This window comes from Podarcis pityusensis (genome assembly GCF_964106645.2).
Source record: "Podarcis pityusensis genome assembly, chromosome: 10".
In the NCBI taxonomy this organism is placed as follows: Eukaryota; Metazoa; Chordata; class Lepidosauria; order Squamata; family Lacertidae; genus Podarcis; species Podarcis pityusensis.
In genome coordinates this window covers 47,976,593-47,993,211 of record NC_138035.1, presented here as the reverse complement: position 1 = coordinate 47,993,211, position 16,619 = coordinate 47,976,593, and the positions used below count along the sequence as shown (strand labels likewise).

General features: G+C 42.9%; 1 protein-coding gene across 1 annotated transcript; it reads right to left on the bottom strand.

Moving 5' to 3' along the window:
• Positions 1–701: 701 nt before the first annotated feature.
• AVPR1A (arginine vasopressin receptor 1A) lies at positions 702–11,440 on the bottom strand. Its single transcript, XM_081022451.1, has 2 exons — positions 10,161–11,440; positions 702–3,392 (listed from the first exon to the last, which is right to left on the bottom strand). Exons 1-2 carry the CDS (start codon positions 11,125–11,127, stop codon positions 3,106–3,108), a joined length of 1,254 nt encoding a protein of 417 aa, XP_080878577.1. The 5' UTR covers positions 11,128–11,440; the 3' UTR covers positions 702–3,105.
• Positions 11,441–16,619: the final 5,179 nt, after the last annotated feature.

The following is a 16,619-nucleotide window of genomic DNA, read 5'->3' as shown; positions in this document are numbered from 1 at the left end:
TCATACAATTAAAGAAAAGACAGGATAGAAAGAACAGAAACCTCTCCCATAACCACCCTGTGAAAATACCTCAGCGCCTGTTCCAGCTGGGGCTTTCACGCGCGCGCGCACACACACACACACACACACACACACACACACTGACAGGGCCATATACCACCAACTGATAACTTGTTCTGTTTTTATATTGTTTATAGTACTGTAATTTTCTTAATGTATTTCAATGTTACTTGCGAGTTGCCTTGGAAGGATTTAAATCCTGAAAGGATTCCCAGAACAGATTTAGGGGGTGTATGGGGATACATGGGGAGAGGAGAGGAAGCGGAAGTCCCACCGCAGTCTCTGTGCTAGTGGAGCTATTTTGCTGCATACCACTCATGGCTACTTTAAACAGCCTTCCTTGCTGTTGCATCACATCCTTGCAGCCCACAATGATATCGAATTGTATTACTGACTCTTCTGAAAATGGAAACTCCCCTCTTTCTTCCTACATTTTAACTCCCATTTGTTTTAAATGGCAATATGACATTCAGTCAGAAAAAAAACCTATAAATCCAAATGCTGAGGTCATAGTAGTAATTCCTTGAAGCAATATATGAATAGATAGATGATTAGATAGATAGATAGATAGATAGATGATAGGTAGATAGATTATGATGATGATAGAAAGATAGATGATAGATACGATTAGATATAGATGGAACCTGTGAATATAGAAGGAATACTCTAAAAACCAAATTAAATGAAGATCCTGGAATACACCCATATCTGGGACATAGGCAATTTAATATATATGTCCCAGAGGTACCTTTAAAAAAAAACCCCACTAACCCCCTCTGGTTAGTTATTTCAAAGAAATTACAAGCAATGCAAAAGGACAACAGAAGTAGCAAGACACAATCATGGATGTCACAAGCTGTACATTAAGGGCAAACAAGGTTTAACAAGCTGTACATTAAGGCCAAACAAAGTTTTAACAACTCAATCAAGCTAGAAGAGAGAAAAAGCATTGCTGATTGTTGCATATATGTCTATAATTCATAGTAGGAGAGTCTCTGCTAGGGTGATAATCTGATATGCTCCAAGTCAGGACAGGGAAACAGAAATAAAATGAAAACATCCTTTTCATTTGAGTGTTCACGTATAACACTAGAAAAATGACGCAGCTCGACTACATTCCACAGCAGTTTAGTAATGTGAGAAAATACCAAAGTCAGAGAGTTAGACTTTTAATCCTGCACCGTTCCTTGAAAACTTCATTTTATTTTTTTCTTTCTGTAAATTATTTTCAACCTTGTGCCACAGAGCAAGCATTCTTAGAATGGTGCATGGTTGGAAATTTGTACAAAGTCATTGCTGAGATATTATGTTTTGAAACCAACAAGAAGCAATTTTGGGTAAGACAACATATGGTGCTACCATAGATAATAAAATTAAATGAAAAGAAATGCACAGTGAGATAATTACATAGGCAGTGGTATTGCTGAGAAAAGCCTGGGGTTTGTTTTGTGATCCACTAACTAAATATAAGCCAGCAGAGTGATTTTGTCGCAAAGGCAGGGCATATTGTTTTTCTGCTCTTACAAGCAGAAGATGTGGCGAGAACCAATAAACAACAAATTAACAAAAATCACTTGATATAAAGATGGCTTGTGACATATGGTACACTGGGTGGATTATGGTCATTTTCTACAGGATCATTATGAAATCCAAGGATGGCATTCAACTAAACCAGAACAGAGCCACTGAAATGAATGAATGTGACTAAGTCTATTGATTTCAACACATCTACCCAGAGTCAATCTTAGTTGAACAGCCCCACCTGATATTAATTCAATCATCCAGGCTTCAGCTGCTTTCCTAAATAAAACTGTGTTCCACACTAAAATCTAGAAAGAGATCAGAGGGCACCGCCATCTTATGAGTGCCTTCAAGCCAACCACATGATCCTGCCTTTTATCAGGCCCTCTGAATGGACTATCTGTGTATAGTCTGTTCAGGGGTGCAAGAAGCAAATCAGCATTAGCAATGTTGACTTGAAACTTTTTGAGGAAGATATTACCATTCTTTTGTGGACCCTGTTCCCATTTTGAGTTCTTTAAGAACATTTCCAAAGCCCATTATAAGCAAGGATTGAATCCTACACACACACACACACACAGAGAGAGAGAGAGAGAGAGAGAGAGACAGAGAGAGAGCGAGCCTATAGGCTTCTTCAAAGAGAAGGAATTCTGATGCTCACAGTGGATGCAATACATGCAACCGTTTCCCAGTACACACCCTATATTACCACTCTTTCCCCCTCTCACCACTACAAAGTGTTTCCCCCGACACTTCACTAAATGAGAAAGCGTTTATTAGCTGGAAATTCCATGTGACTCCTATTGTATCATCTAGAAAATTCCAATTCACTTAGATCTCAGTTTCCCACAGGATTTGGGTAAAAAGGCAGCCATAGATTTAGTCTACACTTAGTCAAATGTCCTTAATTTTGTGGGGCTACACTGGTATAGTATCAGGATGTTCCTCAACCAAGAACTATTAATTTCATCTACAGATTTCCAGTTCAGGACTTCACTTGCATTGTTTTGCAAATGCTACCATTCAACGGCACCAACCATGAAGCTATACCTAATGCACCAACATTGCAGCCCTGTGCTCAGGTTACATATGTCAGGCTCACTTATTTCTCTGAGAGATACATGTAAACAGTGCCCAGGACTGCATTCCAGCCGAGGATCTGGGCAATTATTTTGACTGTTTTGAAGTACCAACTGCATTTACAGTCACACTGCATTTAATTTATACGTAATTGAGTCTGAGAACAAACAAATGTGAAGTTAATACTGTAGCTTTGTAGAAAAATATTTACACGCATTACTGTTTCCCTTCTTTTTCATTGAACATATATATTCCTATACTTTTTAATAGATTGATTTACAAACTTTATTTACATTGATGCAAAACCATCATATTTGGGTTGTGTTTTTTTCCAAAAAAGTTACTCTCATCTTGTTAGTTCATGGGTCACGTGGTAACGAATGGCTAAAGTGCTAAAAGTGCTGTTCTGGAACTCAATGGGACGCCAGTTTTTAAATATACGCTTCAGGATGTAATGGGGATGGACCTAATGGACTGTGCTAAATCTGGAGATTTTCTGCACATGTCCAAACTGTTTGTTGGGCTTCTGTTGTTGGTGAAAGTAGTATGTCTTCTGCTGATGCTCTCAGAATCTTCTTTATTCAGCCTCTGCCCAGTTTTCTGACAGCACAGGAGGCTCCGTATGAAGTCGTGCAGGAGGTGCCCACTAAAGAACATGTAGATCCATGGGTTGCAGCAACTGTTCAAGCAGGCCAAAAGGGCAGTGACAGTAATTAAAATGTCCTCTGACTCTGTCAATACAAAGCAGAAAATTACTTAGCAAATATCTGTGCCATTAATCCATTGCTTCTGTGATTATTATTTTTTTAAAGATTAATATTTTTATATGTAGATAATGACACAAGGCCGATGCATTGCCTTCTTTTATTCCTTCAAATGAAACAGAAAACTTCCATTTCATATTTCATACACCATACCAAGACTAGTTGATTCAGTGGTTAACCATTTCATTAACAGAGAAAATCACTAAGTAAGACTGGATATGAAGATGCTCACCATAGCAGATGAATCCACATTATGTTCCTCAACTGTAGCTCCTTGTTTATGCATTTATTCTGTTTCATAATATATATCCTGCATAGATACTATAGGATTAGGCTGCTCTGATTTATTGTAATAATTATTCTTACAAATATAATTAATTTTTTACATGCATGATGCCTCAAAAGACAGTGTCTTTTGAGACACTGTGAAGTTTGTGTAATTTAGGGAGTTATATAAATAATATTAAACAACAAGAATGCTCTTGTTGTTACCTTTCACAAGCTCCTATTGTTAAAAGGATTTTTTTCCTGATTATAGAACATATAAACACACACACACAGCCCTACAATTAAAAATGTACAAGGCAGTTTGCCATCAATGCAATTTAAATACAGGGGTGGATCTACACACAGGGGGGGAAACTGATATAAATAAGTAAAAAATAAAATTGTTATAACTTAAGGGGGAAAAGCACTATGGAAAATCCTAAATAAATTTTGTTTTGTTCTCCAGCACCATCTGGTGTTCATTTTTATAATGCATTCAAAACACTGCTTTTTGACTAATGTAGCCGAGTCCCAGGAGTAGCTTGCTAAAGCAGACTAGGCACTGCATAACAATAAAAAGTATTAGACATGCTTAAAATAAAGGAATGTAAAATTATCTAGAATGCAACCCCTTCAAAATGGAAGGTGTGTGATCATGGTATCTCTCCTGCCAGGAAAGTATTAGTATAATGCCCCCCTCTCTCTCATGCAAACGTGAGATGCTGGTTAACTACATCTATCGCTGCTGGCTGCTCATGATATTGCAGAGGCAACCCAGCCTGCTTCACCAGTAAGGTGTTCCCAGTTGACCCTCAACACCAGTTCGGTCCCACAGGTTGGCAATGTTTTTACTAACACAACCATTATTACACACCAGCCTGAAAACTTACTTGCTGGAACAGAGGCTCTGGTGCTTTGTTAAATGCCTCTTAAAATCTTGTTTGTACAGTATATTCTCTGTCTCTACTTAATCCAGACAGCTACTTGTAAACTCAATTCTGCTTTAGTTATAATCTGGTACAAACAACCTCAAACATTCTGCACAACTGTTCAGTGGAATGAACGGACAGCTCATTAATTCCTTGTAATGCCATCTCTAGGCTTAGGCTGTGAACATTAAGAGAAATTTTGTTCAAGGGTCGTATTTTGTCTTTTTCTACAAACAACTAGTCATGCACCTGTCCCCAAAAGAGTGTGTCACTGTGACACAGATATAAACTTGGTAAGGACTTGGCGCAGAGTCAGTTAACTGGTGGGTCCCAACATTTTTGAACAGAACAGGGATATCCTCCTAGTTTCACTCTGATATTATTTTACCGAAGTTTCATGGAGACCACTCCAATTGCCCTACAAAGGCCAGGTGCAAAAGAGAACAGACTCCTGCACCTTTAATCAGTGGCGGAGGAAGCCACTTGGGCACCTGGGATGGCGCACCCAGGAATGGGGCAAGCCGCCCATAGGGGCGTACCATGGGGCCTCTGGAGTCTGCCTGCCTCCTCCCACTCAGCCGCCCCACAGCTGGGGGGAGGCAGCGGGCAGAGCGTTTGGGCAGCGCAGAGCCTGCAAGCACCTAAGCCAGGAGAGACGCATGACTTGGGCATGCTGCAGGCCTCACAGTGAGTGCCCCCTAGCATTTTGTCACACACACACACACAGTGGTAATAACCGGGGCGGCCGCACCCCCCCTTCCTCTGCCCCTGCCTTTAATAGCTGTGCGGGGGGGGGGGGTTTCCAGCAGGTGTGGTTTACCTGTAAGCTATTACCTACTGAAATTCCTCTTCTACCCAACAATTAAGGGCACAGGACTCCATCTTCTATTGTATCTTCCCAACCCGAATTGCCTTCAAATAAAAGATAATTTCATGATATCGATAACAGATTTTCTGCATGTCTTTTCCTCACGGTGCATTTTCTTCTTATAAATTTTTATAAACTTGGTTCGCCTTTATGCACTAGCAGAAGTTCAGAATATATATCTGGTAAACCCACTCCAGCATTTAATCAGTGTGGCTCCTATTTAAAAAATTCCAGTAATTCAGAAACCCATAAAATAAGGAGAAATTCAGCAGTATAATATTTACACCTAGAGTAGCTGATGAGATGCCCTGCAGAGGTTCTCTGACTACATATCCCACCATCCCTGACCTTTGGACATGCTGGCTGTAACTAATAGGAGCTGTAGTCCTACAACTTCAGGTCATTCTGTTGGCTAGCCTTGATATATGCAAATAATACAACCCCTTTGATCTCCCATCTAGATGCATTACATTAAAAAAATGTAACTTATTTTAGTGCTTGATCTCCTTAATGTTAATATGGGTGGGCATATCTATGATGCAATTTTAATTTTATGACAAGTCTTTTCTTTTATGATTTATTGGTTTTCATAAGATCTGGTTTTAGGATGGATTTTTCTTGTTTGTTGTATTGTCTTGGTACATTGCGATTATGCAAATGTTTCCTTAAGCGTCACTGCAGGTAAATGAGGTATAAATTCTCAACACAGTTTTAAAATTAAAATCAACCTTGCGGTGTACTTTGCTATATAAAGTGTGTTCGGACATAGCAACTGCCGTTTTAAAAGGGCAATGATCTATTTTAGGAGCCAGCAGGACTCAGCAAGTGGTCTTATTTGATATGCATGCGTACATTTCCTTCGTTTAATCTGGAAGCAGGTTTGTTCGTTATAATCAGGCTGCTTCTTCCCTCCCTGAAGCCACTAAAATTTCATTTGCCTCTGATTCTGTTGAAATGGTGTCAAGTAGGATACTTGACCCTCCTGTGATTTCAAATCAACCTTTATTAGCACAGCCAATGGAAACCTCTCAGAAAATCTTCTTCAGTGGTTTTCTGACAAGCCCTGCCTCCAGCAGCCTCTCATCACCCTCACCCATTGTCCTGATATTGCACAAAAATAAAATTATGGAGCTGAGCCTGTTCAGGATCCCATATTACATATGGCAGAAGCCATATTGAACTGTTTGCAACAGACTGAATCAAAGAACTTCAGATTATGGGTGTTGCTGTTGTTGTTGTTTTAAAAAAGCTCTGCTTGGTACTTCTCAACCAAGAAGTGAGGAAAGAAAATTACCAAAGGAAATCTGAAATCTGTACTCTTTTATGTTTTGAATTTCAGGTGATCTGATTTAACAGTCATAAACACACACACACACACACATCTATCTATCTGTCACACATACCTGTCACTGGATTTAAACATGCTGTGCTTACCAGTGCTTACACATTACCGATCAATAGACGTTTTGTTTAATCTAGGGTTGCCATTACTGGGATTTCAAAGGTGGAATTTATGTCCAGGGGAATTTCCGAAAGGTGTCGCTTTGTCCTGCATCTTAGGCAAGTCATTCAAAAAAAAAGGTCAACAATTTTGGGGTGTCCTGGTTTTTTACTTTTTGAAATGTGGGAAAGCTAGGTTAATATGACTCACTGGGCACTGCAATGTCCAATGAGCAGAAAGCAAAGTATTGTTCCCATAACTGCTATTTGTGTATGTAAGTATAGGTTTGCATGTATTGTTAACCTGAAATGAATATCAAAATAGGAGGTTGGTAAAAAAAATAATACTCTTCTTTTTTTCCTTTTTTAAAAATATTGTTATTGAGTTTTCATTTTTCTACGTTTCAAAATAAACATTTTGCAAGCTTGTTAAAAAAACAACAACTCTTCTTGGTCATGAGTGTCTCACACAATCTGACAAGTTAATTGCCTTATTGTGGTTCTAATGGATAAGGCTTCAATTTTATGTATTATTCTTTTCAATATGTATGCTATAGCAAACATGGCTTAGGAGAACCTTTCAGATAGCTTCTAGAGGTATGATTACAAATTCATCCATTATAACTGTCTAGTGCTATACTTTGATATTTAGCTTCTGCAAAAGGAAACAAAACTCTGCAGATACATTTTGAGTCCCTTGTGAAGTTAAGTGCAAAGTTTGGCTTGTGTTGTCTGTTGTTCATCAGACCAATTAACCGCAAACAACCCTAGCTATCACAGAACCTTAAAAAAAAATAAGAGAAAGCTGCGGGGCTTAGAGATCATGAACGTATCAAATTATTATTTACATAATTATGTGAGTTTAAAATTACATTGCAAGCAAGATTTCCCCCTAATTATTTTACGTTCTGTACTTTCCACTAGAACCGGACGTTATTTGTGTTTACTTCAGACTCTTTTAAACATTTTTTTTGGGGGGGGGGGGTAATGTAGCAGACAAACCGTCATCAGCTCCTCACAGCTGCACGAAAGAAAATAAAGGCAGGGAAGACCAAATCACATAACCAATGTTTTAAAGAACCTCTTCAAGCCTATGATTGATAGGGAAGTCCTGTGTGGAACAGTTGACATGACACAGGTAAATGAATTGTTATAGCTATGTCAGGTCATACCAATAGAATAAGCTCAATAATCACATGATACGATCTAATTAATCATCACTCAGCCATTAAGCTCACTACACTGATTGTTCTCTGTAAGTCTAAACTACCTCATAGTGACTTGGGGGAGGGGGGGCATAACCTGCAGAGAATGATTTTAAAAAATAGTAATATTTTACTTTGGTGGACCTTCAGAGATGCCTTTAGAATAAATGTATTTGGTTTCATGCCTAAAGACTCAGGGTGCTTACTAAAATGACACCCATCATAGGTACCTATGAATTTTATTTACAATTACTATATGAGAATGTGTATTTTTGCTGCTCTTTCAGTATATATGCCCCCTATTTGTATAGACTACCACCAGGGGCTACCAAATCAATACAGATAGAGGCTGAATCGTACATCCATTTACATGAGAGTTTGCTCAAATTAACTTACTTCTGAGTAGAAATATATAACTTGTGCTGCCCTTAAAAGGGTGAGATTGTGTGAGCGAGTTAAATTCAACCTGTTGATACTGAAATATAGATTGCAATTCTGACTTTGAAATGCAGAAAGCTTATATTCCTTCCAACAACCCATTATTCTATCAGTTACTAGAATACCAAACACTTCCAAATGAAAATTTGTACCAAGGCTTAGGTGAGGGACAGAGGGAGGGAGGGAGGGAGGGAGGGAGGCATTGTTGTGCAGCAGTTGTGTCTTGGGCTGAAGCAAACGTGCAGGGTTGCACTGTCGATAGGCATTTTACTCAAACCAGCATCTATAACCCAAATGCAAGGAGAAGGCAGAGGAGCTCAGTACATGCAGTGGCGTAGCGTGGGGGGTGCAGGGGGGGCCGGCCGCACCGGGCGCAACATCTGGGGGGGCGCGCTCACACTCGCAGCTCTCTGCCCCTACCTGGCTCACTCACTCTCTCTCACTGCAGTGCTGGCTGTGCGAATCCGATCCGAGCCGCTGGGTCGCCACCCACTGTGGAGGGGGTGGGTGCCAGGCATGCGGTGCGGAGAGAGAGCAAGGGACTATCTGGGGGAGGGACAGTGCAGCGGCCGCCCAGCGCAGCGCTGAGCGCGGGAGAGAACCACACCAGACCAGCCCAGGCAGCAGCAAGAAGAAGCTGGCAGCGGCGGCAGGTTAGGGGTTAGGGGGCGCAAATTACTTGCCTTGCCCCGGGTTAGGGGGCGCAAATTACTTGCCTTGCCCCGGGTGCTGACAACCCACGCTACGCCGCTGAGTTCATGCAAGAACTTTTCTGGCAGACAATCAGTGCCCTTGTCCACGTCAGTCCAATGCTGAATTTTCTGTTTTAAATACAGTGGTACCTCGGGTTAAGTACTTAATTCGTTCCGGAGGTCCGTTCTTAACCTGAAACTGTTCTTAACCTGAAGCACCACTTTAGCTAATGGGGCCTCCTGCTGCTGCCGCGCCGCCGGAGTCCAATTTCTGTTCTCATCCTGAAGCAAAGTTCTTAACCTGAAGCACCATTTCTGGGTTAGCGGAGTCTGTAACCTGAAGCGTATGTAACCCGAGGTACCACTGTATTTGATATGTTTAGCTTATATCCATTTCCTCCTTAGTAAGCCTGAAACTAACATGGGAGATTAACATTACTGTGTTCTAAACATTAAGTTGCAATTCTAAGCATACTGCCTTAAGAAGTAAACTCCATTCAGAGAGCAGACGGTCTTAAGCGGGCATCTTTAGATTGCATGTTTTCCAAGAAAGTATGCCTGAAATAAATTGCCCGCTTGCTCTGGAGTGAGCTCCAGTGAAACATAGGCAGGACTGGGCCACTCACTTACTTCCGAATAATTGAAATATGTGGCCTTGGGCTTGGGGTGCAAAGTTGAGAAACGGGTTCAGGGCTTGCTGCCAAAGCAAAATTCAACTCTGATCGCTTAGAGAAAGCAACAGGTTGTGTGCCGAGAAGCCAGCAGCAGCGCTAGCAGAGTGGAAATCCGGAGTCACTCTGGAATTCCTACTAGAGGAGGAAGACTCCCGGGGCAAGGATGGAGAGAGAGAGAGAGAGAGAGAGAGAGAGAGACTCAGCGCAGCAGGTAGTACCTACCATGCCAGTTGGAGTGGTCTTCCCAGACGGAGCGCATCTGGACGGTGAAGAAAGGCGCCCAGCAGACGATGTAAGCCGAGACGATCACGAAGGTCATTTTGACCGTGCGGATCTTGGCGCGGGAGACGTTCTTGATGCTGCTGACACAGGGCGTGTGGAGCAGCCCCTTGCGCAGGGCGCCCCCTCGCGGAGGAGCCGCCTCCCACCTCTGCCGCCGTCGGGTCTTGTCGCGGACGTTGCTCCAGATGTGGTAGCAGATGAAGCCGTAGCAGGTGACCAGGATGACGACGGGCGCCACGAAGATGCTGCCCGTGATCCAGGTGATGTAGGCGCGCGGCCCCCAGGGCATGACGAACTGCGCCCAGCAGTCGTAGACCTGCGAGCCGCTCTCCACCTCGCGCAGCGAGAAGATGAAGTACTGCGGCAGGCTGAGCACGAAGCTGAGCGCCCAGGCGGCCGCGATCATGCAGCGGGAGCGCTTGCTGGGCTGCTGCAGCGTCTTGAGCGGGTGGCACACGGCGATGTAGCGGTCGGCCGTCATCACCACCAGCATGTAAGCCGACGCGAACATGCCGAAGACCTGCAGGTGCTTCACCACGCGGCACAGCCCGTCGGGCCCGTGGAAGCGGTGCGTCACGTCCCAGCACAGCTGCGGCAGGATTTGGAAGAAAGCCACCGCCAGGTCGGCCAGGCTCAGGTGGCGGATGAAGAGGTGCATGCGCGACGCCTTCTGGCGAGGGGTCCGGTGCAGCGCCAGCAGCACGAAGGAGTTGCCCAGCACCGCCAAGGCGAACGTCAAGGCCAGCACGGCCACCTCCAGCTTGGCCAGCTCCTCGTCCCGCCCGTAGCGGTTGCTGCTGCTCCCGTTGGCGCCGCTGCCGCCCGGTTCCTCCGCCTCGCTCGCGTTCCAGGCGGACGGCGGCGCTCCCCAGGCGGGGGAACCGCCGGCCCCGTCTCCGAAGTGCATGGCGACGCTTCCCGCTCGCGCGCTCTCAGCTTTCCCGCCTTTCCGACGCGCTCCTTTCCCGCTCACTTTTTCCTTCTGGAGGCAGCCAGAGAGGAGCTGCGAGACGGGTGGCGCCTCTTTCTCCAGCCCGGTTGCCGTCGGTCAAGCGCGCCAAGTTGCCAGCCTCTTTCGCCTCCTCCTCGCGCTCCTTTCCCCTGAGTTCCCGCTCGGGACGCCTCGCTTGCAGACGCGCCGCGCGCTTCTGCTTCCCCGCTTGCCGCTCTCCAAGCTTTTCCTCCGCGCTCCTCTGGAATTAGCCCTAACCCCGCCCCCTCGCTCTCCCGTCGATGGCAGCCTGTCGCTTTGGCGCCCAGCCCGGCCGTCTGGGACTCCCCTCTGGACCTCGCTCTGCGGACACAGACCACGAACTCGTTCCGTTGGACGCCGTCACACTGGGTGTTTGTTTCTTTCTAAACCTTTTTGTGTGTATACGATTATGGGAGCCCACCGCTAGCGGCTGCGGTCTTTTGGCCCCCCTCCCCAGTAGATGGCCATTCAACTAGTGTGCGAGCACGACGTCTTCTCGATTACGCAGGGCGGGGCTTCTCTGCTCCCCCACCTCTGTCAATATTCCCCGTTGGCACCCCTGCTGTGAGCTCTGACAAAGGCAGCTCCCCGTCTTAAAACCTCGCTGTGTGTGCTCATCGCTCTAAATGTTGAAATGCTCCTTCCACTGAAAAGCACGTGAAAGGTGATGCGCAAGTTATTACTTGATGTTGCTATCACCCGCTGCGGAGAATGGATGTGGGGGATTCCCCCCCACCCTCTCTTTCCTCACTAAGCAGGGCCACTGCCTTAGGGTAGAAAGGTTTCTAGATCTTCTAACTGCAGGAACTCAGCTCCACTGCTTTACCTGTTGAACTTCATGCACCTATTAAAAACATAGGAGCCCTGGCAGTGAGTGAAGGCTGGCAGCAGGGGTGCTAACTTGAATAAAATACTGAAGGGACCCAGGTAAGCCCCACCCTATATAACTGATCACAAGACACGGTGCATACACAGCATTTGAATGGCAATGCCCATCAACTGGGGGGGGGGGTGCAAATATTTTATTGGGGGCCCGAAGGGACCTCAGCCCCTAGGAGTTGGCCCCTATGGCTAGCAATCTTAATGCTCCTTCTCCTGCCTTCCACTTGGATCCCAACTTTGTGCATCTCTTTCCACCAGCCTTTTTATAGTTTTTAGAACAGAGCTGTTTCCGTAGAAGTGATAGCAGGGTTCTTGTCAAGCTTTGAATGGCAGGGGGGGGGGGGAGAGAGAATGTATATCTGAATATGCTGTATACACATTACCAGTTTAAAACATAGCTAGAGCCATTCTTTTTCTCAATTCGATTCAAAGCTGGTTTTAGGAGGAAATGTGTAAAAACACAGAATTTCCTAAGAACGCGATAGATATGGATGGTGTGTGGTTCACATTGCGTGCTCCTCAGACCAGCGGTGGGAGAGAACTGGACGCAGTGTAAAAGAGAGTGTGTACATGGCCGTAGAGATAGAGGAAGATGGTGGCTGATACTTGAAGGAAGGATTGAAAGGAAGAAGAGAATAAACAAGGTAGAGGAAAGCAGGATGGACTCCCCTTGGTTTTGGGGACCATGAGCATTTTGAGTGCAAAGGTAAGTGAAGACGACACTCTCATTTCCCTTCTGGGGTCATTTATCTGTTGCACAGAATCTGCCTTTATACCAGTGCAGTCACATTACTGCCGTGATGGAAATCCTCAAATGCCTACTGGCTCAAATAATTTACATAATAACTACCATTCTCAAGTTCTGTGGTCATCTTCCTCAACATGAATTTGAAACAGCTCATCACACAGAAACAGAGATCGAAAGGATGAGGGAAACCAGTAATGTGGACACTGTGGTTACCTGGAGTAAGCCTCTTTGAACACTGAGGTGTGGGATTTTATTAATTGTTAAAATCATGGAAAGTGCATTGTAGTGAGACTTTAAATAATCTGATATTAGAAACCAACAAGAGCTCTATACTATAACATTTCTACTTCTATATTTTGCGACATTGCATTAAATAGTCTGTTTCATTTAAGCTGGAATCCCCTAGAACCACATTTGGCACATATTTGCACAGTGATTAACTGCATTCTCTGTCTTCAGATCACATTAAAAGTTGCATACAAATTAAAACAAAAACAATATAAAATCATAGTTCATGAAGCATCTTTTTTTTTTTTTTTTTTTTGCAGAGATGTAAATATTACACATGTATTGTCAGGGGGAATATTTTGCTTCTGACAAAATACACAGTGTAAAAAATGCATTTAGGAAATGCCAACATTCTGGATTCACCATCCAGTACAGGTTTAGACATATCCACATTTGGCCACAGATAAATATAGAGCACAACAAGAACCACAGATGGTGAATTAAGTGCCCTGCTCATTTTAAACAGGTTGCATCCCCATTTTTGAATCCCTCTGGGTGTTAATATATGCAGTTTCAAAAATCCATAGAGCCCGCTTTTAATGCAAGCAAGCTGTCTAAATGCGCTGCAGAACATCTAATAAAATTCAGATTCAGTGCCTAATTTAGGAAGCTATTAGGAATTTGCATTTACTACCAAAATGGCTTCAGCAAAGGTGTATTTTAAGTTTCCTCTAGTTTGCCTATCCAGATTTTTTCCATATGCGTTCCAGAGCACATGAAGGACAGGACAATACTATGGATTGTAAAGAATTTGTATGTTTTCCATTCCAATAGACTGCAAAAAGACCATATCCTTTTACTCTGTTACAGACTAGACCTTTCTTTCTCACAGGAAAAACTCTCTTGGGGTGCTGCTGCTGACCAAACCTGATGGCCAAATTAGATGAAAGGGAAATTTAATAAAAAACAGAGTGTGGTGCAAGGGTGATTGAATCCTTTCTCCATCCTTTCTTCCCACCTAATTTTTAAGTGCTTCTTTGGTAATCTCCCAGCACACTGGTCCTGATGCAATTCACACACATACACTGACACAGCACAGTCCTATACCTGACTATTAAATAGTAAGTCCTGTTGGGTTCAATGGGTAATACGACTACAGCCTTAAAGAGACAGGAGAACTGACCTGAGATTTCCAAAATCTCATAAAGTTTGACTTTGAGATTCAGTTTATGTAATTTGTACTCAATGTCTCTGTGTACAAAAATACTGTTGACATGTTTGGCGCTTTTGAAAACAAAGGTCTTTTTGTTACATACATTAATTCATATAACTATGTGCTAATGCTGTTTTTAATACTTTCATGTGTAAGGCTATACTTTCTAGTCTAGATTTAATTCTAGGAATGAGCAATTCTTTTTTTTTAAATGTCTTAATATTCTATCTTGAGTTGGATCTATGTTTTTTTGGGATTACCTTGGACCCAAAGTCCTCATTTTAGAAGCTTTATCCCCCCCCCCTTAAAACTGATAAATATCCAAATTACTTCTAATGTGTATTATTCTAACTGAGATACAGATTTTGGTCTGTTGGCTTTTGTGACCTCTTTTCATTAATACAGCAATTTAGACGGTTGCCTAATGATGAGATTACATATTAGAATCAGTTGAATTTAACAGAACACGCAAAATCCATTATAAGACAAATAAGTCAATTTCCAGACCATAAAGTCATTATTATATATCTATCACAATATAATGACAGTAATAAGGGGTTCTAGAGAAAAAATATATTTTGTATGGTTGTATTAAAGAAAATTTTGTTTCGGTAGGTTAGCTAACAATGTAATACTATACATGTGTAGTCAGAAATAAGTAGGATACATTATGGAGGTTACTCAGATAAATTGATTTAGGATTGTAGCCTCATTGATTAAATCATTGTACATTTGTATAGGGGTAAAAATAACAGTTCTGAAGCACATACACCCACCCACAAAAGCCCCACACCAACAACCAGCCAGGAAGAAAAAAACTATGAACCCCAGGATTTTCTGATGATGCAATGGAAGCTTAAAAGCATCAATCACTGCCTTGAACGCACAGGTCAATATGTTTTAATTTCTCTTGGCACAATCCGTTGATACATGCTGACCTCCCATTTCTCCTAGCATCTGGCTTTGTGGTCTGCCAATATGCCCATAGACACACATGGGCAGAGAAGGTTGTAAAACCAGAACCCTATGGAATCCAATCACCATCTTTCATGCATCTGTGCTGTTCTCCAGGGCAAATGGATTTTGCCCATTGTGAGGCATAAAGGCTAATAGCCTTAATTCATGCTTCAAGCTCCAAGCCTCAAGTATTATAGCATTCTGCAATGGATGCTTGCTGAGTTTCCTCTGGTGAGCTAAATCAACGTTAATGAGTATCTTTTCAGAGATAATGACATATGTATTGACCCTGGTTGAACCTGGCTAGCTTACTTGAATTAATCCTAAAGATTCGAGATTTTGGAAAGTTTTGATCTAGATTCAATCAAGAAATTTAACAACATAATTTTGTTGAAGGTGCTTCTCTCTCAGATGAAGATAATGGTAATTTTGGAACTGGCACATCAAGAGAAACTCTGAAGAGATCAGCCTTGCACTTGCCCTACCAAATTCATCCCAGTTAGAGAGAGAGGCTATATGATCAATTATCAAGAGTGTCCTCAGTGTGCTCTACTGCAAACAGAGACCTGTCCTGGTAAGAGAGAATAACTTCTTTATTTGCAAGCAGAGAACATATATAAGAATTGGAGCACTTTCCATAAACCTGTTTGCAGAAGTTGGATAGCTTTACTGCAGATTTATTATTACATTTTTGTCTTTGCATGGATCAGGCTGCAGTCACACAACAGTTTATTCCATTTGACTGGTGTTTCCCTAACTGTTATTTTCCACAATACAGCACCAATCACTAAAAACTTCCCTGAACAGGGCTGCCTTCAGAGGGGGTTTTTTGTGACCGGATAGTAGCTGTCAAGTACCTCAGGGTCCAAGGACTTATTTAGGAATGGCTGAACTACCATTTCCTTCTGAGTGCCAAGAACCCCTTTGTTGTTTAGTCATTTAGTCAGGGCCAACTCTTAGTGACCCCTTGGACCAGAGCACACCAGGCACTCCTGTCTTCCACTGCTTCCCACAGTTTGGTCAAACTCATGTTGGTAGCTTTGAGAACACTGTCCAACCATCTTGTCCTCTGTCGTCCCCTTCTCCTTGTGTCCTTAATCTTTCCCAACATCAGGGTCTTTTCCAGGGAGTCTTCTCTTCTCATGAGGTGGCCAAAGTATTGGAGCCTCAACTTCAGGATCTGACCTTCCAGGGCTGATTTCCTTCAAAATGGATAGGTTTGATCTTCATGCAGTCCATGGGACTCTCAAGAGTCTCCTCTAGCACCATAATTCAAAAGCATTAATTCTTCGGCGATCAGGCATCTTTATGGTCCAGCTCTCACTTTCATACATCACTACTGGGAAAACCATAGCTTTAACTATAAATATTCATTATCCACTCCCTGGATCCAATCCG